The sequence below is a fragment of the Vulpes vulpes genome, chromosome X, assembly GCF_048418805.1.
Source record: "Vulpes vulpes isolate BD-2025 chromosome X, VulVul3, whole genome shotgun sequence".
Lineage (NCBI taxonomy): Eukaryota > Metazoa > Chordata > Mammalia > Carnivora > Canidae > Vulpes > Vulpes vulpes.
This window is the reverse complement of record NC_132796.1, coordinates 56297758-56324960: the sequence shown is the minus strand read 5'-3', so window position 1 is coordinate 56324960 and position 27203 is coordinate 56297758. Positions and strand designations below refer to the sequence as shown.

At 36.7% G+C, this 27203-nt stretch overlaps 1 protein-coding gene across 4 annotated transcripts in view; it reads left to right on the top strand.

Annotated features, from left to right (window-relative positions):
- Positions 1 to 19146, top strand: part of ATRX (ATRX chromatin remodeler) — a 321152-nt gene extending 302006 nt beyond the window's left edge. For all 4 annotated transcript variants that reach the window (XM_025985028.2, XM_025985027.2, XM_025985025.2 and 1 more), the window contains 5 exons: positions 5631 to 5780; positions 6630 to 6755; positions 7505 to 7600; positions 8100 to 8228; positions 16195 to 19146. In XM_025985028.2, the coding sequence (XP_025840813.1) occupies positions 5631 to 5780; positions 6630 to 6755; positions 7505 to 7600; positions 8100 to 8228; positions 16195 to 16473 (780 nt within the window). In that variant the 3' untranslated portion in view covers positions 16474 to 19146. The remainder of the gene's footprint in view (positions 1 to 5630; positions 5781 to 6629; positions 6756 to 7504; positions 7601 to 8099; positions 8229 to 16194) is intronic.
- Positions 19147 to 27203: the final 8057 nt, after the last annotated feature.

Genomic DNA, 27203 nt, shown 5'->3' with positions numbered 1-27203 from the left:
TTGTTTTCATTCCTATTTCATATGTCTTCTATCTATATCCTTTTTTATATGCTATACATACCTATAGTTGAGTTAGGGGATGTTAACAGTATTTATGAAATAAAAAGGTAATATGAACTCCACATTGTATAGCGTGAGAATCAAGTTCTAATTCAAGCTCTACTTGGAAAGCTACAACCTCTAGAAAATCACTGCAGTCATATACAGTCTTCATTGACACTGTTTACCTCATAGTGAATGGCATGTGGCTTATGTACAAATTATAATGGATAACCAGTTTTTAAAGGTTAAATGCTAAATATACTATCTAGTTCTTTGAGAACATTCTTACCAAAGGAGACTTTGGCTCTTAAGTTCCACCAAAGTCAGAGTGGCAGGCCTGCTTTTTCCTTCCTTGAAACTGACAAGTTCTGTGGTTGTCACTATCTTATTTATACCTGTAATTTGGGAATCTGGATATATTTTGAATGCTCTTTGGCAAAAGTTAGGTGCTTTTGACCTAAAAATATGATATGAGGTTTATGTGAACTTTATTCAATATCTCTCTGGTTACTTATCAAATATGTTGCTTTTTTTTCCAGTGTAGTTTGGGGAAAAACAGGCTTCAAATTTGAAAGTAGAAACTTTTTTTGTAAGATTTTATTTATTTATTTATTCATGAGAGACACAGAGAAAGAGAGAGACAGAGACACAGGCAGAGGGAGAAGCAGGTTCCATGCAGGAAGCCCAATGGGGGACTTAATCCTGGGACTCCAGAAACATGTCCTGGGCCGAAGGCAGGTGCTAAACTGCTGAGCCCCCCAGGCATCCCAAAAGTAGAAGCTTTTTTTTCTTTTTTTTTTTTTTTACAAGGAATATTAAGTTTCTTTACTAAAAATCTAGACTTATTGAAGTAATAAAAGGAGTTTTTCATAGCTTTTTGAATGAGTCCTATGGCACTTAAGTATTCCAGTGGCGTTTTATTTCCAGATATTACAGAACCCAAATTCAAAGTGATGGCAAGCAAAATATTTTGAAACATGGCAAACCCCCACCCCCACCCTCAGGCAAAGACTTGATTGTTTTTAAAAATTTTATTTTCAAGGTTGTATTTCAGGATTGATTAGATAGGAATTTCTGTCAGCTTGCCAAATACTTTAAACTTCTAAATAAATTAACTTAAACATTTAATTTATCATTAATTTTGTTTTATTAATTAAACTAGTCATTTTTAAAGCTTAAACTAACATAGCTGTTAGCTACCATGCTTTTTCTCAGCTTGTAAGCTTTTTCACTTATTGAAGGAAAAGTAAAGTTTAGACAAAGAAAAGGTACACATTTGGATATAATTTAAACCTCATTTTCACGACTGTTGGCCTAGTGATTGTAGATTCTGTTCCAGTATTGTTTTCAATAATAATGTTGCTATAGCAACTAATAAATGCATGCTTCAAAGAGAAGAAACAAAAAGCCTCTCCACCGATTGTGTTGTATATTGGGATGAAATTTTTCTTTATTGTATGATTTGCTGTAGACTTTGCAAAACTGTTTTTCCCAAAGAAATATTCTGAGAATCCTGATACACATTTTTTTTTTGCTGTCTTAATCTAATCATCTGTTTTCTTGTATTAACAATGCTACAGTTAATTTACAAAGGGAAAGATGTAGAAAGAATTTATATTAGAAATTCTGTATCTTCTTTCTGTTATTTGTGTCTTACACAGCACTCTAGAGGAAAGAAAGATTTTTGATCTCCTGTTTCTGAACTATGTAAATGAATTTTGTTCCTATAAAAGTCAGTTAGCTTAACACATGTAGTGTCTTTTCTTTGTTAAAATGAAGATTGTGGTAAACATACTTATTTAAGTCCTTGAGTATTATCAGCATAGTAATATCAACTATGTGTAAATACACTAAACATACACTGAAATACACTAAAATTTGTCCGTTAACCTATTTTGTTGCAGATTTAGTAATAATGAAGAATTGGAAGTGGCCTAAATATTAATAAACCCTTAAGTAGGAGAATAATTAAATAGATTATAAGGTATATCTATATAATTTATAAGCACCTTGCAGCCATTAAAAATGATGATTTGTATTTGATGTAAAATAATGTCAATGAGGGAATCCCTGAGTGGCTCAATGGTTTAGCACCTGCCTTCGATCCAGGGCGTGATCCTGGAGTCCCGGGATCGAGTCCCACGTCAAGCTCCCTGCGTGGAGCCTGCTTCTCCCTCTGCCTGTGTCTCTGCCTGTCTTTTTCTCTCTGTCTTTCATGAATAGATAAATAAAATCTTTTAAGAAGAATAATGTCAATGAAAAGATATTAATTCAGAAAAGTAGTTTCAAAACTATAGTACAGGGCAGCCCCGGTGGCGCAGCGGTTTAGCGCCGCCTGCAGCCCAGGGTGTGATCCTGGAGACCTGGGATCGAGTCCCACATCAGGCTCCTTGCATGGAGCCTGCTTCTCCCTCTGCCTGTGTCTCTGCCTCTCTCTCTCTCTGTGTGTGTTTCTCATGAATAAATAAATAAATAAACCTTTAAAAAAAACTATAGTACAATCCCATTTTTATGTAAAAGCATGTTTGAATATAAGTGTAAAGTGTAAATGTGTGGAGAAATATATGACAGATAATACCATTAGTTATCTCTAGGTTTATAATAGGAAATTAGCATTGTTTCCTTAAATTTTTAAAAAAATTCTTTGAAAAGAAAGGAGCATCTGTGGCTAGTAGAAATGATCTGAATGGTTTTTTGGTTTGATGTTAGGAGGGAGCTAGTGTTTTAGGAAAAGGGTCCAAAATTCTTTAATGAATCAAAACAAAGTCACATGCACTTTTCTTCTGACTTGTTGGCATTTTAGTTGATTGTGGATCAAAATGAAAGTTATTGCATGGACAGAAGCTGAGCTTTTACCATAATCTGACCTTAATAAGGCAATCATGTTTGACTGGAGAAGATAGATCTTAAAATCTGAAATTGGTGGGGAGAATACATTCAAATGTTTTGGAAGTGGAGTTTCCTAAGATGAGTATCTCCTAAAGATAAATGGTAAAATAGTTCATGTCAGGTTTATTTGAAGTTTTCGGATAATAAGGACTGACTTGATAAAACTCCCTGACAGTTAAGACATTTTTTAAAGAATATAAATGAGAGTGTGTGTGCACATGCCTGCACATGCACATTGCATACATGCATCTCTGGAAAGGCTTTCTTTCTAACCATAAGAAAGTAATTAATGTATGAACTGTTGTGTTTATAATTGAGAAATAAATACTACACTTAATTGACATAAGATTTATTTCCACAGAATTGGGTGTTTCATCTAATTCTGCTATTCTTATAACATCCTGTTATACATGTGAGTGGAGAGGATTTCATTTTGTTTAATTGAGAGTCATAGCTAGACTAAATTATTATTCATTATCACAGAGAGAATTAGTGGCACAGCTGAAAGTAAATTAAGTTCCTAGCACAATTTTCTTGGTCTTTCCCTTAGGAAAAGGGAAATTTTGTTTTCTTAGAGAAATTAAGTTATTTTGACTATTGCTAAGAACATCACTTATTGCTAGACAGAAGTAAAATTAGGAACCACTCATAGAACATTTCTACCTTGTAATTTATTTGGTATTTTGTAGAATAGCTAACTTTTTTTTAAGATTTATTTATTTATTCATTTTTATGGTAGACACAGAGAGAGGCAGAGACACAGGAGGAGGGAAAAGCAGGCTCCATGTCGGGAGCCTGACGTGGGACTTGATCCTGGGACTCCAGGATCGCGCCCTGGGCCAAAGGCAGGCGCCAAACCGCTGAGCCACCCAGGGATCCCCAAATAGCTAACTTTTCTAATTGTATTTGGCATGGTCACTTGCTAAAAATGAGTGTTATCTGGTTTTAATGTATACCTCTCTCTTGAGTCATAGTTGGGGGGTGATCATGGGAGACATACATCTGAAGAAGCACTGTCTTTTAATAGAATTTGATTCGTATTGACCTATCTCCCTGCCTACCTGGTCAGTAACTGTGAACTTCGGAGATCTGTCTAGTGATGATAAACTTGTTTTATATGGCATAGGCATGGGAAGTCAGCTTTCATGACAGATTTCTACACTGATGTAGAAGAGAAATATTTAGCATTTCAAGAAAACTAAACCTGTTAGCATCTATGTATCCACCATTCAGCTTTCTTGAGCCCTCTCATGTATGGTCTAATGTTCTTGACTTTCAACAAAAGAAATATCATATCATGTCAAAATGATGATAAAATCTCACTTACGGCTGTATTCATTAGTGAAATAAATTTCTTTTGTCTCATGGAATGATGATATAATTATTTTAAGTGCTTAATTGGGGTAGCAAGATAAAGAATTGTTTACATGATACAAATATTCTGATTATTTGGAATTAGTGTCAGCATTTCCTATTGTACAGGAAAAAAATCTTAAGGCCTCATGATCTGAATTTTTCATCTTAAGTTATGTAACAGACATTTGAGTTCCTACCATGTTTGCACCCTCTACTCTGGGAGTAGATGAAGATGTAAGGACAATTATTTTCAAGTGTGAGATTTGTCTATGCTGAAACTTAGGAAGGCATTAAACATTACTAGATGTAGATTAAATTTAAATTTAATTTATATACCTCTGCAACCTTTCCTTTGCTCTGTAATTACATTCCTTTCACTAGATTCATACTCAATTTAGAAAGTGTGTTCTAAGAGAACTTGCTGATAGAAGCTATGAAAAATGCTTTTGTAAAGTGATTGCCTTTTATATATCTAGGTTTTCATCTGTGATTTCTTAATAAACAACTTGTGAGTATTTTAATTTTTTATTAGCGAGTAAAATATCTGTGGTTCACTTTAATCCCTGCCTCCCAATCTCTTTTCGTCTCTCTCTCATAATCATTACACAGAGCAAGAGTTTGGTTGTTCTTACTAAGTATATAAATGATTCCAATTTTTAAGCTTTTAAATTTTTAACCTTAAAAGACTGACTTAAAACACTGTGACTTAAAAAAAAACACTGTGACAAGAAAATGATAAACAGTGTATATCAGTTTAAATTTGACCCATGGGTCTTTACAATATAATTTATATTTGACCTTTCTACAATTGAAATATAAGGACTTTATGTTCTATTGAAACTGTCTTGTAGCTATTTAGATTAATTCATATTTGCTTTTCATTAATATAGTGGTTGGTGGCCATAGTGATTGTGAAAATAAGGTTGTTACATATGTATAAAGAAGAGTTGCCATGATTTTTTAGCAGAAGCATTTAATGTAATCTCTGGTGTAAGCAGACTTATATTAACATTTATTATCAACTCAGAACAAATACAAAACAGAATACATATGAAAAAATTAGAAAAAAGTTGTAGAAAAAAAACACAGAAAAACCACATTTAAAAAATTGCGAACCCCTAAAACATGCTTATATAAACATTGTTATATAGAAGTTCTTACATAAGAGGCTGATGTTGCATGTATTGTGACTGTTTTCTAAGTAATCTATATCATATATATCAGAAATATGTGTAGCAGCCAGCCAGTGTCTAGTTTCTAGTCTGACAGTAGACCAAAGAACTGTGGAGATAGGATCCAGAGAGAAAAAAATAATTCTTTGTTATTTCAACCCCTCTAAACAGGACACCATACTTGCAGAACTTCTTCAAATACATAAAGAACACATTGTAGGATATCATGAACATGATTCTCTTTTGGACCACAAAGAAGAAGAAGAATTGACTGAAGAAGAAAGAAAAGCAGCTTGGGCTGAGTATGAAGCAGAGAAGAAGGTAGTTCATTCAAAATGCTTTTTGGTTTTGGTTTTTGTGTTAGTCATTTGAAAGAGCAGTAACAAAAGGATCACATTTGGAACAGGTAATAATAATAGGGAGTCTTTAGGAACAGAACCCTAAATATGAGTTTGTTAATAGGCTTTGGCTACCTTTGGTGGTAGAGTGGGAGGAAAGGAAAGAAGAAAATAGTTTCCACTTAAAGAGTAGTAACCCCATTTCTGCTTAGCACTTGCTGAATTGAGAGATTACTGGGAAGCTATATATTTAGCATCACTTAACTGCTGTCAACACCCTCACTCTAGTAATAGATATACAGGAGCTTAGTGTTTGGAGGTAGGAGGAAATGTTTCTTTAGCCTATATACCATGAAATCGAAATTTTGACTGAATGTCAGAACACAAAAATATTACATTATTGGACATTAATGTTAGTCTCCAACAGCAACATTATTTTAAATAGTTGCATGTCTGTTTTAACACCAACTCACTTGAGCAAAAATGTGCCTGAGCATGGGAAACCTTATCCTAATACCTGAATTCTTTTTAAAGTCCTAACTCATTGTACCAAACTTCTTTAACGTTAATGTGATGTTAGGAATCTCATTAGAATTCTCTGAGTTGCCCCATTCTGTGGGAATTATCAGAAAAAAATAATACACCTTTAGGGGTTAAAGCTTTCCATGTAATAAGATCTTGGTTTCGAGTGAAAAGGGTGTTTTGTTTGTGTGTGGAAGAGTGTTAATAATTTCTTAGATCTGAGAATGTGGATTTTTTCTAAACCAGTAGGTGATGTAGAATTTCAAGTTTCAAATCACAGTGTGGAAAGTGCATAATTTTTTGTTTTTAGGGACTGACCATGCGTTTCAACATACCAACTGGGACCAATTTACCCCCTGTCAGTTTCAACTCTCAAACTCCTTATATTCCTTTCAATTTGGGAGCCCTGTCAGCAATGAGTAATCAACAGCTGGAGGTAAGTTGTGAAGTACAAAAGTAGTTTAACTTGAGTTAAAGGCAATTTCAAGTGCCCTGTTGTTGAGGGTTCCCTGTGCAGGAATATCACATTCTCCAAAAGATTACCTCTGAATAGACCAAGAAATTTTTCTCTTATTTGTTGACCTTTTTGAACCAGCACAGTATAGTAAAATGTGGTTTGTTCAGAGCACAAGAGAATTAGGCCTTGAATTAATGTTGTTTGAATTATTTTAATTGAGGAACAATAGGGCACCTGACTGACTAGGGAACTCGCACTTCTTCAGTTATAAAATATTTTGAATAAACAAACTAGCTTGCTTAATGTTTGAAAATAGGATAAATACATTTATATTCTGATGCAGTGTAGATACAGCATTAAATATATGATAACGTCCAGTATTATGAAATAAGCTATTTAAAACTAGAATTAATTATGAATTAAATAAGAAAGATTATGTTTTATTATACCAATAATGTAATAACTTAAGTGAATCTGTGATTTCCTTTTAAAAATGTACTTATGGAGTCCTTTAAATTGATAAACTATTGGTGCAGACCCAAACTTTTATCTTCTTAACAAGACCCTCACTGGTAAGTTTTGCCCACTTTATTGATGCTGCATTTTGCTGCTTTTTAATTATTTGAAGAGTTTTAAAACCAAGTGCTATAAATTGATAGGAAGGAACCCTATACTTTACAACCATGTGTCTTTTATATGTCCTATATAACATTCTTGCATTCTTTTAGGATCTCATTAACCAAGGAAGAGAAAAAGTTGTGGAAGCAACAAACAGTGTAACAGCAGTGAGGATTCAGCCTCTTGAAGATATAATTTCAGCTGTAGTAAGTTATTTGGCAGTTATCTTACTCCAACTTGCTATTTTTGTTGTGTCATCCCCCACCCCCAGCCCTTTTGTTTTAATTTTTAATTGTGGTTTGCTTCGCTCTTTCTGTAAAGAAAACAGCATAATTCTTATACCTTGATTTGGAATGGTAAAATACTAGTAAACTGGATAATAGTGTCAAGCTATACTTTAGCCTTTTTACCTAAATGTTGGCACAAAAGAGAAGTGGGTAATATCTAAGAATTGGGAAATCAACCAGAGAAATGTATGTGTTGTTTACATAAACATATTTTATCAGTTGCACAAATTAAATCCAAGTAGTTTCATTCCAGAGATAGCCAAACCTTGTACAACAGTGGATAACTTAGTACCATGTTTGTAAATCTTTATTTTCTTTAGAAAAAAGGAAAGGGGGAAATACCTTTTAAAATCCTGAATATTTTTGAGTATCCTCAATTCTGCTGCAATAAGAAGTAAATGGAACATTTTTCTTTTAGTGGAAGGAAAACATGAATCTCTCAGAGGCCCAAGTACAGGCATTAGCATTAAGTAGACAAGCCAGCCAGGAGCTTGATGTTAAAAGAAGAGAAGCAATCTACAATGATGTACTGACAAAACAGCAGATGGTAAGAGTTTGACTATCTCTAAGTTATGTCCAATTTTTGGAATTTATAATAATGCGTTTGTGTGACATCTGTGTCAATAACCATCTTCCCCTCATATAGATGTATGACCATTGGATTTTCCTAGAAGAAATTTTGTCACAAAACTTAGTAATTCTCGAGTAAAGGTAATATCTTGGTTATAAGTTACAAAAGAGCAACAAATTCCTAAATGGGTCTCCTTGAAATTATATAGGCTCTTTTCCACATAATTTGAACTTCTGTGTATTGTGGATATCTAAAAAAGGAATTCTTGCCAGGATTTAACCATATTTACTATTTTTTGTATTTTTTTTTACTGGAGTTCAATTTGCCAACATATAACACCCAGTGTTCATCCGGTCAAGTGCCCCCCTCAGTGCCTGTCACCCAGTCACCCCCACCCCCCGCCCACCTCCCTTTCCACCACACCTTGTTCGTTTCCCAGAGTTAGGTGTCTCTCATGTTCCGTCACCCTCGCTGATTTTTTCTCACTAATTTTTTCTCCTCTCCCCTTTGATGCCATTCACTGTTTTTTATACCCCCAAATGAATGAGACCATATAATGTTTGTCCTTCTCCAATTGACTTATTTCTCTCAGCATAATATCCTCCAGCTCCATCCACGTTGAAGCAAACAGTGGGTATTTGTCTTTTCTAATGGCTGAGTTAAATTCCATTGTATACATAGACCACATCTTCTTTATCCATTCATCTTTGGATGGACACCGAGGCTCCTTCCACAGTTTGGCTATTGTGGACATTGCTGCTATACACATAGGGGTGCAGGTGTCCCAGCATTTCACTGCATCTGTATCTTTGGGGTAAATCCCCAACAGTGCAATTGCTGGGTCATAGGGCAGATCTATTTTTAAGTGTTTGAGGAACCTCCACACAGTTTTCCAGAGTGGCTGTACCAGTTCACATTCCCACCAACAGTGCAAGAGGGTTCCCCTTTCTCCACATCCTCTCCAACATTTGTTGTTTCCTGTCTTGTTAATTTTCCCCATTCTCACTGGTGTGAGGTGGTATCTCATTGTGGTTTTGATTTGTATTTCCCTGATGGCAAGTGATGCGGAGCATTTTCTCATGTGCTTCTTGGCCTTGTCTATGTCTTCCTCTCTGAGATTTCTCTTCATGTCTTTTGCCCACTTCATGATTGGATTGTTTGTTTCTTTGCTGTTGAGTTTAATAAGTTCTTTATAGATCTTGGATACTAGCCCTTTATCTGATAGGTCATTTGCAAATATTTTCTCCCATTCTGTAGGTTGTCTTTTAGTTTTGTTAACTGTTTCTTTTGCTGTGCAGAAGCTTTTTATCCTGAGTAAGTCCCAATAGTTCATTTTTGCTTTTGTTTCTCTTGCCTTCATGGATGTATCTTGCAAGAAGTTGCTGTGGTCAAGTTCAAAAAGCGTGTTGCCTGTGTTCTCCTCTAGGATTTTGATGGACTCTTGTCTCACATTTAGAGATTTCATCCATTTTGAGTTTATCTTTGTGTCTGGTGTAGGAGAATGGTCTAGTTTCATTCTTCTGCACGTGGCTGTCAAATATTCCCAACACCATTTATTGAAGAGACTGTCCTATTTCTAGTGGATAGTCTTTCCTGCTTTGTCAAATATTAGTTGACCATAGAGTTGAGGGCCCATTTCTGGGTTCTCTATTCTGTTCCATTCATCTGTGTTTCTGTTTTTGTGCTGGTACCACAATGTCTTGATGATCACAGCTTTGTAGTACAACTTTAAATCCAGCATTGTGATGCCCCCGGCTTTGGTTTACTTTTTCAGTATTCCCCTGGCTATTCAGGGTCTTTTCTGATTCCTCACAAATCTTAAGATGATTTTTTCCAACTCACTGCAGAAAGTCCATGGTATTTATATAGATATTGCATTAAATGTGTAAATTGCCCTGGGTAGCATTGAGATTTTCACAGTATTAATTCTTCAATTCCATGAGCATGGAATATTTTTCCATCTCTTTGTGTCTTCCTCAATTTCTTTCAGAAGTGCTCTGTAGTTTTTAGGGTATAGATCCTTTACCTCTTTGTTTAGGTTTATTCCTAGGTATCTTATGCTTTATGACATGCAATTGTCAATGGGATTGACTCCTTAATTTCTCTTTCTTCAGTCTCATTGTTAGTGTATAGAAATGCCACTGACTTCTGGGCATTGCTTTTATATCCTGCCACATTGCCAAATTGCTGTATGAGTTCTAGGAATCTTGGGGTGGAGTCTTTTGGGTTTTCTATGTCATCTACAAAGAGGGGGAGGTTGTCTTCTTCTTTGCCAATTTGAATGCCTTTTATTTCTTTTTGTTGTCTGATTGCTGAGGCTAGGACTTCTAGTACTATATTGAATAGCAGTAGTGAGAGTGGACATCTCTGTCATGTTCCTGATCTTAGGGGAAAGGCTCTCAGTGTTTCTCGTTGAGAATGATATTTGCTGTGGCTTTTCATAGATGGCTTTTAAGATGCTAAGGAATGTTCCGTCTATCCCTACACTCTGAAGAGTATTGATCAGGAATGGATGCTGTCTTTTGTCAAATGATTTCTCTGCATCTATTGAAAGGATCATATGATTCTTGCTTTTTCCCTAGTTGATATGATCTATCATGTTGATTGCTTTATGAGTGTCGAACCAGCCTTGCGTCCCGGGGATAAATCCCAGTTGGTCATGGTGAATATTCTTAATGTACTGTTGGATCCTATTGGCTAGTATCTTTTTGAGAATTTTTGCATCTCTGTTCTTCAAGGAGATTGGTCTATAATTCTCCTTTTTGGTGGGGTCTTTGTCTGGTTTTGGAAATAAGGTGATGCCTCATAGAATGAGTTTGGAAGTATTCCATCCCTTTCTATCTTTCGGAAGAGCTTTAATAGAATAGGTATTGTTTCTTCTTTACACATTTGACAGATTTCCCCTCGGAAGCCGTCTGGCCCTGGACTTTTGTGTCTTGGGAGGTTTTTGATGACTGCTTCAATTTCTTCCCTGGTTATCGGCCTGTTTAGGTGTTCTGTTTCTTCCTGTTTGTTTTGGTAGTTTGTGGTTTTCCAGAAATGCATCCTTTTCTTCTAGATTGCCTAATTTATTGGTGTTTAGCTGCTCATAATATATTTTTAAAATCATGTGTATTTCCTTGGTATTGGTGGTGATCTCTCCTTTTCCATTCATGATTTTATTAATTAGAGTCTTTTCTCTTGTTTTTAATAAGGCTGGCTAAATGTTTATCTATCTTATTAATTCTTTCAAAGAATCAACTCCTGGTTTTGTTGATCTGTTTTACAGTTCTTCTGGTCTCTATTTCATTGAGTTCTGGAATCTTTATTATTTCTCTTCTTCTTGGTGTAGGTTTTATTTGCTCTTCTTTCTCCAGTTCCTTTAGGTGCAAGGTTAGCTTGAGTTTTTTTCCAGTTTTTTGAGAGATGCTTGTATTGCGATGTTTTTCCCTCTCAGGACTGCTTTTGCTGTATCCCAAAGATTTTGAAAGTTTGTATCTTCATTTTCATTAGTTTCATGAATCTTTTTAATTCTTCTCTATTTTCCTTGTTGACCCTTTCATCTTTTAGCAGGATGCTCTTTAACCTCCATGTGTTTGGATTTCTTCCAAATTTCTTCTTGTGATTGAGTTCAACTTTGAAAGCATTATGGTCTGAAAATATGCAGGGGACAATCCCAATCTTTTGGTATCAGTTAAGACCTGATCTGTGACCCAGTATGTAGTCTATTCTGGAGAAAGTTCCATGTGCACTTGAGAAGAATGTGTATTCAGATGTGTTTGTATGTAAAGTTCTGTGAATGTGAAATCCATCTGGTCGAGTGTATTATTTAAAGTTACTATTTCTTTGAAGATGTTGTGCTTAGAAGATCTGTCATTTGCAGAAAGCGCCGTGTTAAAGTCTCCCAGTGTTAGTGTATTATTATCTAAGTATGTCTTAACTTTGGTTATTAATTGATTGATGTCTTGATTGGCAGCTCCCACATGAGGGTCATAAATATTCATAGCTGTTAGGTCCTCTTGTTGGATAGATCCTTTAATTATGATATAGTGTCTCTCTTTATCTCTTTACTACAGTCTTGGGGATAAACTTTATCTGATAGGAGAATTGCTACCCCTGCTTTCTTTTGAGGACCATTTGAATGGTAAATGGTTTTCCAGCCTTTCATTTTCAGGCTGTACGTGTCCTTAGGTCTAAAATGAGTCTCTTGTAGACAGCAAATAGCTAGGTCTTTTTTATCCAGTCTGAAACCCTGTGTCTTTTGATGGGGTCATTAAGCCCATTCACGTTCAGAGTTACTATTGAAAGATATGAATTTAGTGTCATCATAATACCTATTCATTCCCTGTTTTTGTGGTTTATTTCTTTGAGTGTCCTCTTTCTTTTAGTGTCCCCCTTAATATTTCTTGCAGAGCTGATTTGGTGGTCACATATTCTTTCAGTTTCTGCCTTTCTTGGAAGCTCTTTATCTCTCCTTCTATTCTGAATGAGAGCCTTGCTGGATAAAGTATTCTTGGCTGCATGTTCTTCTCATTTAGGACCCTGAATATATCCTGCTAGCCCTTTCTGGCCTGCCAGGTCTCTGTGGAGAGGTCTGCTGTTAATCTAATATCTCTCCCCATAAAAGTTAGAGATCTCTTGTCTCTTGGTGCTATAAGGATCTTCTTTTTATCTTTGGAAGTTTCACTATTAAATGTTGAGGTGTTGAATGGTTGTTATTGATTTTATGGGGGGGATCTCTCTATTTCCTGGATCTGAATGCCTGTTTCCCTCCCCAATTTCGGGAAGTTCTCAGTTATGATTTGTTCAAATATGCTTTCTGGTCCTGTGTCCAGAAAGGTAGAACCCTTTCGTGCCCTCTGGAACCCCAAAGAAACGTAGATTTTTTTTCCTTCTGAGGCTGTCATTTATTTCCCTTTACTTTTCCTCATGGTATTTTAATTGTTTTTCTCTTTTTTCCTTAGCTTCCTTCCTGGCCATCAACTTGTCTTCTATGTCACTCCCTCTTTCTTCTACCTCATTAACCCTTGTCTTTAGGACCTCCAATTTGGATTGCTTCTCATTTAATTGATTTTTAATTTCGTCCTGATTAGATCCAAATTCTGCAGTCATGAAATCTCTTGAATCCTTTTTGCTTTTTCCCAGAGCCACCAGTCGCTTTATAATTGTGCTTCTGAATTGGCTTTCTGACATCAAATTATAATCCAAATTCTGTAACTCTGTGGCAGAGAGTACTGTTCCTGATTTTTTCTTTTTTTTTAAAGATTTCATTTATTTATTCATATAGATGCAGAGAGAGAGAGAGAGAGAGAGAGGGCGGGGGGGCAGAGACACAGGCAGAGGGAGAAGCAGGCTTCATGGGACTCGATCCAGGGTCTCCAGGATCACGCCCTGGGTTGCAGGCGGCGCTAAACCGCTGCACCACTGGGGCTGCCCTGATTTTTTTCTTTTGTGATGAGTTCTTCTTTATAGTCATCTTGCTCAGTGCAGAGTGGCTAAAAACGAGTTGTACTTTTTAGAAGCGCAAACTCTTCTCTGTAGGTTTCTAGTTGTTCTCTCTTTGAATCTCATGTTGAATTTCTAGGTTTTTAGGATGATTTGAAAGTGATCTAGGTAAGTTCGTGGGGACAGGTGATTTGAGTACCTTCATCCTCCACCATCTTTCCCTGCCTACCCATATTTATCATTTTTAAGCAATTCCCAAAATAAGTATACTTTTTAATATATTTAACTTGAGAGTAAAAGAAAGTGGAACTATACATGATATATTTCACAAGTTCCTACTAAATTATATAACTCTTTAAAAAAACTAGCATATTCCAAGACCTTTGATCCTTTTCCCCCAGTATAGTTGTTTGCCAGCCATCTCTGCCTTTCTTTTTTCTTTTTTAAATAATAAATTTATTTTTTATTGGTGTTCAATTTGCCAAAATACAGAATAACACCCAGTGCTCATCCCATCCAGCGCCCCCCTCAGTGCCCGTCACCCATTCACCCCCAACCCCCGCCCTCCTCCTCTTCCACCATCCCTAGTTCGTTTCCCAGAGTTAGGAGTCTTTATGTTCTGTCTCCCTGTCTGATATTTCCTACCCATTTCTTCTCCCTTCCCTTCTATTCCCTTTCACTATTATTTATACTCCCCAAATGAATGAGAACATATAATGTTTGTCCTTCTCCGATTGACTCATTTCACTCAGCATAATACCCTCCAGTTCCATCCACGTTGAAGCAAATGGTGGGTATTTGTCGTTTCTAATGGCTGAGTAATATTCCAAAATATACATAAACCACATCTTCTTTATCCATTCATCTTTCGATGGACACCGAGGCTCCTTCCACAGTTTGGCTATTGTGGACATTGCTGCTAGAAACATCGGGGTGCAGGTGTCCCGGCGTTTCATTGCATCTGTATCTTTGGGGTAAATCCCCAGCAGTGCAATTGCTGGGTCGTAGGGCAGGTCTATTTTTAACTCTTTGAGGAACCTCCACACAGTTTTCCAGAGTGGCTGCACCAGTTCACATTCCCACCAACAGTGTAAGAGGGTTCCCTTTTCTCCACATCCTCTCCAACATTTGTTGTTTCCTGCCTTGTTAATTTTCCCCATTCTCACTGGTGTGAGGTGGTATCTCATTGTGGTTTTGATTTGTATTTCCCTGATGGCAAGTGATGCAGAGCATTTTCTCATGTGCATGTTGGCCATGTCCATGTCTTCCTCTGTGAGATTTCTCTTCATGTCTTTTGCCCATTTCATGATTGGATTGTTTGTTTCTTTGGTGTTGAGTTTAATAAGTTCTTTATAGATCTTGGAAACTAGTCCTTTTTCTGATACGTCATTTGCAAATATCTTCTCCCATTCTGTAGGTTGTCTTTTAGTTTTGTTGACTGTATCCTTTACTGTGCAAAAGCTTCTTATCTTGATGAGGTCCCAATAGTTAATTTTGGTTTTGTTTCTTTTGCCTTCATGGATGTATCTTGCAAGAAGTTACTGTGGCCGAGTTTAAAAAGAGTGTTGCCTGTGTTGTCCTCTAGGATTTTGATGGAATCTTGTCTCACATTTAGATCTTTCATCCATTTTGAGTTTATCTTTGTGTATGGTGCAAGGGAGTGATCTAGTTTCATTCTTCTGCATGTGGATGTCCAATTTTCCCAGCACCATTTATTGAAGAGGCTGTCTTTCTTCCAGTGGATAGTCTTTCCTCCTTTATCGAATGTTAGATGACCATACATTTCAGGGTCCACTTCTGGATTCGCTATTCTTTTCCATTGATCTATGTGTCTGTTTTTGTGCCAGTACCACACTGTCTTGATGACCACAGCTTTTTAATACAACCTGAAAGCTGGCATTGTGATGCCCCCAGCTATGGTTTTCTTTTTTAAAATTCCCCTGGCTATTCGGGGTCTTTTGTGATTCCACACCATCTCTGCCTTTCACTGGGAAATTTCAACTCTTGACTCCAGGGAATCAGTTTCCGTGGCATAAATTTTTACTTCGAAAACACTATAGAATTACTGATTTTAATTATCATAGGAAATTTGAGACACTCCAGGTAGGAATTATTCCCAGATCAAGTGCTTTTTCCCTTTAGTATTTGTCACTAAATATGTTTGTCATTATGTTCAATATTTAAAAGAATGAAGAAGAAATGAGATTTGACAAAAAATTTTACAAATTGCTGTAACTAATACTTGAAACTAATCATCTTGCAGGACAGGTTACTACGGCAACTAACCTAAATGCTACTTGCAATAGAATAGTCAAGTCATTAAATTTAGCCCTAAATGTTACTAGATGGCTTCTACAGTAATGTTCCTGTGAATGCCTCAAATTAGTAATGGTGATAACAATAGTATATTTTCCTTTTGGTATGGTACACCCTTACCAAACTGATTTTAACTTAAACTTGATACCTGAATCTTTGAGACAGGTCATGCACTTGTAACAGCTCCCGTTTGTCTCTCTAGTTAATCAGCTGCGTTCAGCGAATACTTATGAACCGAAGGCTCCAGCAGCAGTACAATCAGCAGCAACAGCAACAAATGACTTATCAACAAGCAACACTGGGTCACCTCATGATGCCAAAGCCTCCAAATTTAATCATGAATCCTTCTAACTACCAGCAAATTGATATGAGAGGAATGTATCAGTCAGTAGCTGGTGGTATGCAGCCACCACCCTTGCAGCGTGCACCACCCCCAATGAGAAGCAAAAATCCAGGACCTTCCCAAGGGAAATCAATGTGATTTTGCACTAAAAGCTCAAGATTGTTAAAATCATAGAAAGATCTTTTATTTTTTTAGGAATCAATGACTTAACAGAACTCAACTGTATAAATAGTGTGGTCCCCTTAAATGCCAATCTTCCATATTAGTTTTCATTTTTTAATAGGGCATACCATTTTTTCCTGACATTTGTCAGTGATGTTGCCTAGAATCTTCTTACATACATTGAGTACAGAAGATATTTCAAATTGTTTTCAGTGAAAACAAGTCCTTCCATAACAGTAACAACTCCACAGATTTCCTCTCTAAATTTTTATGCCTGCTTTTAGCAACCATAAAATTGTCATAAAATTAATGAATTTAGGAAATAATACAGATTTATATATTCGTTCTTTACATATAAAAACACACAGCTGAGTTCTTAGAGTTGATTCCTCAAATTATGAAATACTTTTGTACTTAACCCATTTCTTTATTAAAGTGATTGAAATGGTTTTAATGTTCTTTTGACTAAGTCTGCAACTGGGCTCCTGTTGTATCATCTCCGTGATTGAAAGTTAGAAACTAAAGGTTATCTTTGACACAGAATTGTGTGCAATATTCTCAAATACTACTGCTCTAAAACTTGGAGGAGTCTTGGCAGTTATCTTTGCATTGTATAAACAGCCTTAAGTATAGCCTAAGAAGAGAATTCCTTTTTCTTCTTTAGTCTTTCTGCCATTTTTTATTTTCAGTTATATGTGCTGAAATAATTACTGGTAAAATTTCAGGGTTGTGGTTTATCTTCCACACATGTATTTTCTCTCTTCTGGCACTCATATAAAGCACATCTCTTAACTGCTTGGTGCCAGTGCTAGTGCTTCATCCTGTTGCTGGCAGTGGGATGTGGACTAACAAAATCAAGTTACAGCATTTTAGGAGGTTAAGGATGATGGTGTGGTTGTAGGGTCACACCCTGTTTTATAAACAATATCAAAATGGCAGAACCATTGCTGACTTTTTAAGTTCACATAAGGAATGTGCTTTAATAATTCCCAGTACTGTCAGTATTTGAAATAATTCCTCTGAAAGATAAGGATCACTGGCTTTTATGCTCTTCCTGTTTTCTGTCATCATCATGTTCTTTTTCCCCAACTCCCCTGTGTTATTTTAAATAAATTACATTTCAGAGTTCTTTTTTTTTAGTTTAGATCTATGAGGCAATTTTCTGATCAAATTAATTCATCTAATACCCTTTTTTGAAGTTTTACTAGAAAATCATTACATTGTTGTTTTTCTTAATCCAGGCCTATATAAAAGACCTGTAAGTTTATTCATGTACAATTTGGTTGCTTGAATTTTTTGAAGAAAAAGATTGTTAGACTATGGGAGTCAACTCAACATGGCAAAACCATTTTTGAGATGGTGTTGTAACAGGTAGTGAAAATAGCTAAGGAATTTCATTAAAAAAAGAAAGTTGGGTGGAGGAATTGCTCTAGGTATCACTGGATTAGAATGAGTTTAACATTAGCTAGAACAGCTTTGAGTTATTTGGGTGAATAGATTTCCATTTTTATCTTGAAAAAACTTGCAGCAAACATCTAAAAGCACTAGGTTTATGATACAGAATTTGTGAGGTTAGGTGGATCCACTTAACACACATCCTCTCCCCACCCATTCCCCCCCCCCCCCCCCCCCCGTTTAACATGGTGAGTTATCACTAACAAATTCCATGTATTTGGATATTATGCCAAATTGGATATTTGATTATACATCAAATTTACTTAATTGGGGTGGAGGGGAGAGGTGTATTTGCTCTAGAAGTGATGAAAAAGACAAGATTTCTGAGATAAATATTTGAAGGCAATACACTCTGGCCAGCTGTTTTCAGTTGGTTTTTCTACGAGTCCAGAATACCTTAAACCTGATATACTAGACCTGGGAATTTTCAACATGGTCTGATTACTTGTTCAAAGACATGGATGTAAAAATTTTAGGCAACCTTCTAAACCTTTTTCACCATGGATGAAACTATGACTTAAGGAATAATACATAGAAAGGATTAATTGGAACTAAGAGAGTTTGAAATAAAACTTGGACCACTTTGCATACACTCTTCTCACTTGACATTTTAGCTACATAATATGTACTTTGAGTATAACATCAAGCTTTAACAAATATTTAAAGACAAAATCACATCAATAAGATACTAAAAGGCTCATTTTTATATTTGTTTTAGATGTTTTAAATAGTTGCAATGGCTTAAATGACGATTTAAAATGTTGCTTGTAATACAGTTTTGCCTGCTAAATTCTCCATATTTTGTAACCTGTTTTATTTCTTTGGGTGTAAAGCGTTTTTGCTTAGTACTGTGATATTGTATATGTTTTGTCCCAGTTGTATAGTAATGTTTCAGTCCATCATCAGCTTTGGCTGCTGAAATCATACAGCTGTGAAGACTTGCCTTTGTTTCTGTTAGACTGCTTTTCAGTTCCGTATTGAGTATCTTAAGTACTGTAGAAAAGATGTCACTTCTTCCTTTAAGGCTGTTTTGTAATATATATATGAGGACTGGAATTGTGTTTTTAAAGAAAAGCATTCAAGTATGACAATAATACTATCTGTGTTTTCACCATTCAAAGTGCTGTTTAGTAGTTGAAACTTAAACTATTTAATGTCATTTAATAAAGTGACCAAAATGTGTTGTGCTCTTTATTGCATTTTCACAGCTTTGAAAATCTGTGCACATATTGTTTCATAGAAAATGTATAGCTTTTGATGTCCTATTTAATGGTGATTCTTTTGCACATTTAGTTATTTAATATTGAGAGGTCAAAAAGTTTGGTTTTTGAATCTGTTATATACTAAATTCTGTAAAAGAAGATCTCTAACCTCAAAAATAATTTACATACCAGGAAGCCTATGTGTGTTTGTGTTAGTTTTGGTTGTCTCTTTGTAATCCAGCACCATTTCCTGCTTTCCAAAAGCTGCATCACTCATTTAAATTGAGCAGAACTACCAATCCACACTTGATAGAAAAGCTGCTTACCCTCCCGAAGCCATAGCAAGTTGATGGAAGCCTTATTACCTGGCCTCCAAAGAAGCTGAATATTTTGTAGTCTTCCTTTAGCTATGCCCATTTTCCCTCTATCACAAAATCAGATACTTAATATCAGTGCCCCAAACAAAACTAAAATAATTACTTATCTCAGTACCCTTGTTTCCTTTGAGGGTGGCATGCTGTGAAGCTATACTTATTCTAACAGTAAATTAGGTAATTCTTTTACATGTTTATTTCACTAAAAATTATGTGCAGGTTATTACCCACCTTATTATACCAGATTTAGTCTCAAGTGACTTAGCTATCTCCACATCAAATCTACCCTAAAAGATGAAAATTATTCCACCATGGATTTTTTTCAAGTCTGTAACTTATGCCAATCCCAAAGGAGTTACCAAATTTCAGAAATGCTTTTTGTTCGTGCAACATTTTATATATGCTGTTATATGGAGGTGAATAAAAATTTAAAACCCAAAATATATATTGTTTCTAAGCTCAATATCTGCTAGGTAACCAAACTCTGCCCACACTACTCCTGTTGGATATAATGAATGGCCCCACCCACCCCCACTTCAGAGTTTTACTCCCCAGAGTATGTACTGCCATAAACTTCCTTTACAATATATACTCCCACCCTCTCTATGGAATAATCTTCCTGTCACCATTGTGTAGGCTAACCAAGGCAGTCACCCTTCCTCTCCTCACTTGAGATCTCTGATAGTGACCACTACATATGTTCACCAGGAAAGCACATAAATTGAGGCCTTTGTTAAAGATAATGAAGATAAAGCTGTAATTGAAGGAATGAAAGAGTAAGACAAATCCTAAAATACTGCAGGCCCTTTTTAATACTCAGAATGCCACATAATCCAAGCAATCTCTACCCTATAGCACTCCAAATTCATCTCACCATTTTGCCCTTTCTCCCTGGTAGAAACATAGGGAGGGCAATTGGCTCCAATCTCCTTTAGTTAATCATGTCAGATGACTACCAAGAGATTTCTATCTGTTGAACAGACTCCGCGCTCTCCCTATAGTTCTTACATCAAATACATGTTAGTTTTCAAGAAAGGTGAAAAGATGGACATCAGATGCAAGGACAGGATTTGTTTTCAGGTATATGAGGATCAAGTGTAGTATTGAAAGAAAAAGAATAAAGGTAGAGAGGAATCGAGAAAGACTAGATTGGAGTGGATTAATAGAGGACCTTGAAATCCTGAATAATTCAATACAGAGGATAACAAGTGTTTGAGATGGTTGATGTCTTCAAAGTAGCAGTAAAAATGGTGATTTGGACAGAGATAATTTGAATGCCTTAGAATGCAAAGTGAAGATCAGAGACAGGAAGATAATCCAGGAATTCAGTGATGAGACTATAGACAATTTTAAGGAAAAAAATCATTAGGGGTTGTGTAAGGGTGAACTTTTTAAATTGCAAGATAAAGCTGTTATTTCCTACTCTTACCCAAGAAGCCCACTTTTCTTCAGGATTTCTGATTTTATGTGCAAAATGTCACTCTTTTTGATTACCCTCTCAAGCCTAATGATAAAACCCTTAGTGGCATTCCTGTTCTTGTTTTTTTTATTACTCCTAATTATACCCTTAAATGTATATACAGAAAGTGAGTTTGGTCCACTTAACTAAATTGAGCGTAATTCTATTTCTTTCCTCAAGCTAGTTCTTTAAATGGCCAAATCCATTCCTTTTAGTTCTTCTTGAGACCCATCCATTCCAAGTGCTAGTATCTATTATCACATTTAGAAGCTTTCTTTGGTATTTTCAAAGTGCCTTGTGGTTATTATGCTAACCTGTATATAACATATCTGTGAAGAAAGAATAGTTACATTCTTATGACAGTTAAAAGAACAAAGTAAAATCCATTGCACATAGGCAGAAAACGTTAGTTACTTATCTGGGTCTTTATGTTTCATTTGGAAAATAAGACTATAATAATTTTACTGAAGGCAGGAGCCTGGACCAGGTGATTTCCTGAGGTCCTTTTCAGCTTCAAGACTTAACCGTGAGCAAAGCACAATTTGAAGCCAAAAGGCAATGAGTTTGTCTAAGGTTACATGGTGAGTTTGTGAACAAAATTAGAAATCCCTTGCCTTTGGTTAACGCTCTCCCAGACTAAGGTATACCTTTTCCTCAGTTTAGAAAAATGAGAGGTCTGACCAGCATTTAATGACAACGGTAAATCAAGTTGTAATGGGCTCTAATTACCACTTCCACAACTGTAACCTCCTTTATCTTTTGCCCAGAGGCACTCCCAGTGCTTGTTTTTTACTGCCTCTGGAACTCAGAAAATGAAAAACCATGTTTAAGGATGATTCTTACATCTTTGTTGCCCGATTGGTTTATATACATGACAAAACATCAAGGTAAATATAAGCCCACATCTTTAAAGTCAGCTCTTAATGATAACTTCCCATTGTATTCATAGCTATAAAGCCCAAATTAGGCCAATGTTTAAATTGTCTGATCTGGATGAAGTTTATAGTAAGGCAATATTTGTTTATATTGACTCATGTTGCAACACAAATAGCATACTTTTTGAAATGTGGATTTTATAAAGAATCAAATCTTGTGACAAAAACAAAAATAGAAGAGTGAAATAGTAATCATTTTTTTTATGTAGCTGCTTGTCCTTAATGCCAGTAGCAAAGCAGGTAGAAGACTGTCTAGCTTCCTGAATATATTTCAGTGGAAACAAAACAAACTTAAGAAAAAAGAAACGTGGCTAATATAAATCATCTGAGGTCTGTTCATTCCCAGCTCTTGGTAGGCTTTCAACTATACAGCATGGAGGCTTTAGTGATACAGGCTTGCTTGAACACTTAGTAAACCTTTTAGCAAGTTTTCCTGCCCTCTCTTTCCTTATCTTGCACACCATACTGGATATGAAGCTCAAATGAAGTGTCTGCCGGCAATTTTTTCCTTCTTCGATTTTATTTATGCTTGAGAGACAGAGAGAGGCAGAGACACAGGCAGAGGGAGAAGCAGGCTCCGCTCCATGCAGGGAGCCTGACATGGGACTCGATTCTGGGTCTCCAGGATCCCACCCTGGGCTGAAGGCGGCGCTAAACCGCTGAGCCACCAGGGCTGCCCCAGAACTCATTTTAAATACAGTGGCTTCCTCACAAGTTCAGTTAGACACCAATTGAGAATAGTAAAGGTAGAAGTATTCTGAACAAAGTTTATTTTTTTTCTACCTGATAAAGTTTAAGTACCATTTGAGCAAGGTCTTCAAAGATAGCTAGAACGTGGATATGTAGAGATTAAGGAGGATAGAATCTCATAGGAAACAGCAAACAAAAATATGTAGGCAGCAAAGAATAGAATTCACAATAGTATAGTTCCAGGAAATGCCATGCTTCTGTACTTGTGCACATAAGTTTATAGCCCCATTTAAGGCAATAGCTGTAATGCACAATTTGTAGTTAGATGGTGTGGTAGGAAGAACAATGGAGCCCCAAAGATGTCCACATCTTAATCTCAAAACCTATGAACATGTTAGGTTATGGCATAGGACAATTAAGGTTGTAGGTATTAAGGTTGATAATCAGCTGACCTTAAAATGAGGAGCCACCTGTATCATCCAGGTGAGCGCAATATAATCACAAGAGCCCTTAACAGTGGAAGAGAGAGGCAGAGGGAATAATAAGTAAGTAAATAATTCTCACCTAGAACCTCCAAAAAGGAGTACAGTTCCATTGACACCTTCATTTCAGCCCAGTGAGACCCATCAGACTTCTACCTACAGAAGTAAAAGATCATAAATGGGTGTTTGTGTAGGCCACCAAGTTTGTGGTTATTTGTTATAACAGCAATAGGAAACTAATACAATGGTTATTTGTGTGAGTACTTGATCAATGTCCTGATCCCCTGCTAGATATGTGAGCTCCTTCAGTGCAGGGACCTATCTTCACTTTAATATCCTTGGCGCCTGACAGAGAAAAGGTGTGGGTAAAGTGATGAATTTATGTGTGAATGTCTTGGTAGTCATGTCTTTTAAAAAAGAAAAAAAGATTTTATTTATTCATAAGAGACACACAGAGAGATGCAGAGGCAGAGGAAGAGGCAGGCTCCTCAGGGAGCCCAATGTGGGACTCAATCCCGGGACCCCAGGATCACGCTCTGAGCCGAAGGAAGACACTCAACCACTAAGCCACCCAGGCGTCCCTTGGCAATCATATTTTATCTGAGAACATTATGGCAATTTCAATAGCATCAAAATCTGTTTCTGTGTGCCCACATGTATGTATGTATGTATGTATGTATGTATGTATGTATGTATATATACAAAGTGAACGAATATATATATATACACACACACACATACACATATGTTTGTTCTCTCACTTTGGGTCTCTTTGTCTTCCTCCTTTCCTTTATTCTCTCTTCTCTCTTCCCTCTTCCTTACTTCTGTCCCTATTTCTTAACTGGCCAAAACAAGGGATTGAAGTACACCTTGTAATTCTCCATCATGTTTATGGAATAGAGTTTTACATTTTATGTTCATAGTTTTTAAAAAGAAGTAATATAGTGTATTGCACTGAAAAAATGCTTTATCCTCAAGAGTCCCTTTATTTATTACCTATTTAATTTGTATCCGTAGGTAAGTGATCCTTGATAGAAGTTTCTCATTTCTGATAGGATAGTGTGTAGAACCCAGGGGCAGAAATATCCCATAGACATCCACATGCAGAAGAATGAAACTAGACCACTCTCTTTCACCATACACAAAGATAAACTCAAAATGGATGAGAGATCTAAATGTGAGACAAGATTCCATCCAAATCCTAGAGGAGAACACAGGCAACACCCTTTTTGAACTCAGCCACAGTAACTTCTTGCAAGATACATCCACGAAGGCAAAAGAAACAAAAGCAAAAATGAACTATTGGGACTTCATCAAGATAAGAAGCTTTTGCACAGCAAAGGATACAGTCAACAAAACTAAAAGACAACCTACAGAATGGGAGAAGATATTTGCAAATGACGTATCAGATAAAGGGCTAGTTTCCAAGATCTATAAAGAACTTATTAAACTCAACACCAAAGAAACAAACAATCCAATCATGAAATGGGCAAAAGACATGAAGAGAAATCTCACAGAGGAAGACATGGACATGGCCAACATGCACATGAGAAAATGCTCTGCATCACTTGCCATCAGGGAAATACAAATGAAAACCACAATGAGATACCGCCTCACACTAGTGAGAATGGGGAAAATTAACAAGGCAGGAAACAACAAATGTTGGAGAGGATGCGGAGAAAAGGGAACCTTCTTCCACTGTTGGTGGGAATGTGAACTGGTGCAGCCACTCTGGAAAACTGTGTGGAGGTTCCTCAAAGAGTTAAAAATAGACCTGCCCTACGACCCAGCAATTGCACTGTTGGGGATTTACCCCAAAGATTCAGATGCAATGAAACGCCGGGACACCTGCACCCCGATGTTTCTAGCAGCAATGTCCACAATAGCCAAACTGTGGAAGGAGCCTCGGTGTCCATCGAAAGATGAATGGATAAAGAAGATGTGGTTTATGTATACAATGGAATATTATTCAGCCATTAGAAACGACAAATACCCACCATTTGCTTCAACGTGGATGGAACTGGAGGGTATTATGCTGAGTGAAGTAAGTCAATCGGAGAAGGACAAACAGTGTATGTTCTCATTCATTTGGGGAATATAAATAATAGTGAAAGGGAATATAAGGGAAGGGAGAAGAAATGTGTGGGAAATATCAGAAAGGGAGATAGAACATAAAGACTCCTAACTCTGGGAAATGAACTAGGGGTGGTGGAAGGGGAGGAGGGCGGGGGGTGGGGGTGAATGGGTGACAGGCACTGAGGGGGACACTTGACGGGATGAGCACTGGGTGTTATTCTGTATGTTGGTAAATTGAACACCAATAAAAATTAATTTATTAAAAAAAAAGAAAGAAAGAAACATCCCATAGAAGCTGTCCTGTTATACCTTGCTATTAGGAACTTGTTTTCTTATTGCATGGTCCACATTGTCTAAACAATATAATTTCGAGAGGAAATTGTTTGACGTTTACCCAGAAGAAATCAGATGCCCCGTTAGGACCAGATTATTCAGTCTTTATCTTGGTTCCATCCTCTGTCTACTGAATTTTATCATAAAGATGTTTAATGTTTGAATGGGATGCACTGGAATCCTGGGGAAGCTTAAGACCTATTGTTACTACAGAGCTCAGCCCGTTCCACAAAACAGGATGACTTAACGAAAAGTAAAACTTTTGATGGGAAAGTTCTTGAAATTTCTAGTGATTAAGAACATTTAAGGAAATATTCATTCCTAAAATTGGAAGGACCTGAGCTAGGTCAGTGCTTCTCAAGCTTTAATATATGTGAAAGTCATCTGGGTTACTCATTAAACTTTAGATTTAGATTCTGATATGGTAGATCTGGGATGGGGCCTAAGAATTTGCATTTATAGCAAGCTCCCGAGTGATGCTGATGCAGCTGGTCCAGGGACCACACTTCAAGGAGCAAGGAGTTAACGGATCTAGGACAGTCAGAAATAGGGTATCTGCATTCTGCATGGAGGAACCAGAAAGTGGGTGTTTCTAGAACCAGAGTCTCAGAGAAGGTGTCTGAGCTTTCCTCTCCTCTCCGGGAGATACAGGGCATCCTGGTAGGTCTCTCATGTGTTAGGGTCCCCAGAACCAGGCACTGGGGAAGTTCCCTGGATATGTATCAGGGTAATTAACCCTGCCAAAACACAGTTTGACACCAAAACACAATTTGAAAACAATTTTTGGATGAATAGAAAAAAGTCTCAGATGACATACACCACAATGTTAAAGATGATAGGGAATGAAAATACGGCTACTTTTGTTTTCTTTTTTGCCGATCTGTATTTTCTGATTTTTCTGTAGCAAAAGAAAAATCTCTGGAGACAAGAAAGAGGCAGAGACATAGAGGGAGAAGCAGGCTCCCCACAGGGAACCTGATGTGGGACTCAATCCTAGGACCCCGGGATTCACGCCCTGAGCCAAAGGCAGATGCTCAACAGCTGAGCCATCCAGGCATCCCAAAAACTACTCTTTAAAAAGGAATATGTATTACTTTTATATAAATAAGGAAAAAAGCTTGCCAAAATCAAAACAAATCCAATCATATCCTGCATGTAATTTTTGCTTGAATAACGATAATAATATCTAACACTCATCAAGCACTTACTACACACCAGTTACTGTTTTATTTCACAAATATTATCTTATATATTACATGCAACAATTCTGATGTAGGTACTATAATTTCCTCTAATTTGCCATTGGGAAAACAGGCAGAAAGAGGTTTAAGTGACTTATTAAATTTTAAGGTAAGTGGCAAAGCCAGAATTTGAGCCCAGGCACTGATGATTCCAGAGCACATGCTCTTAAACACTATTATATATTACCTCCATTAGAGTACATACAGTGCATATTTTTTAGGCCTCAAGGTCAATCCTAACCTAAAAACAACCGCTGAATCTTTCCTCTGCTTTTCCCTTAAACCATAGCCCTATCTCCCCTTTCTCTTTTCTGTTAAACCTTTTGAAAATGTGGTCTATACTTCTTCCAGTTACCCTCACCCTACTCTTTACTCCTCAGGCCCAGCCTTGTGCCTTCTCCAACTCTGCCACAGAAGATACTTTCTTGACAGAAACCCATGATATTCTAATCACCAAAG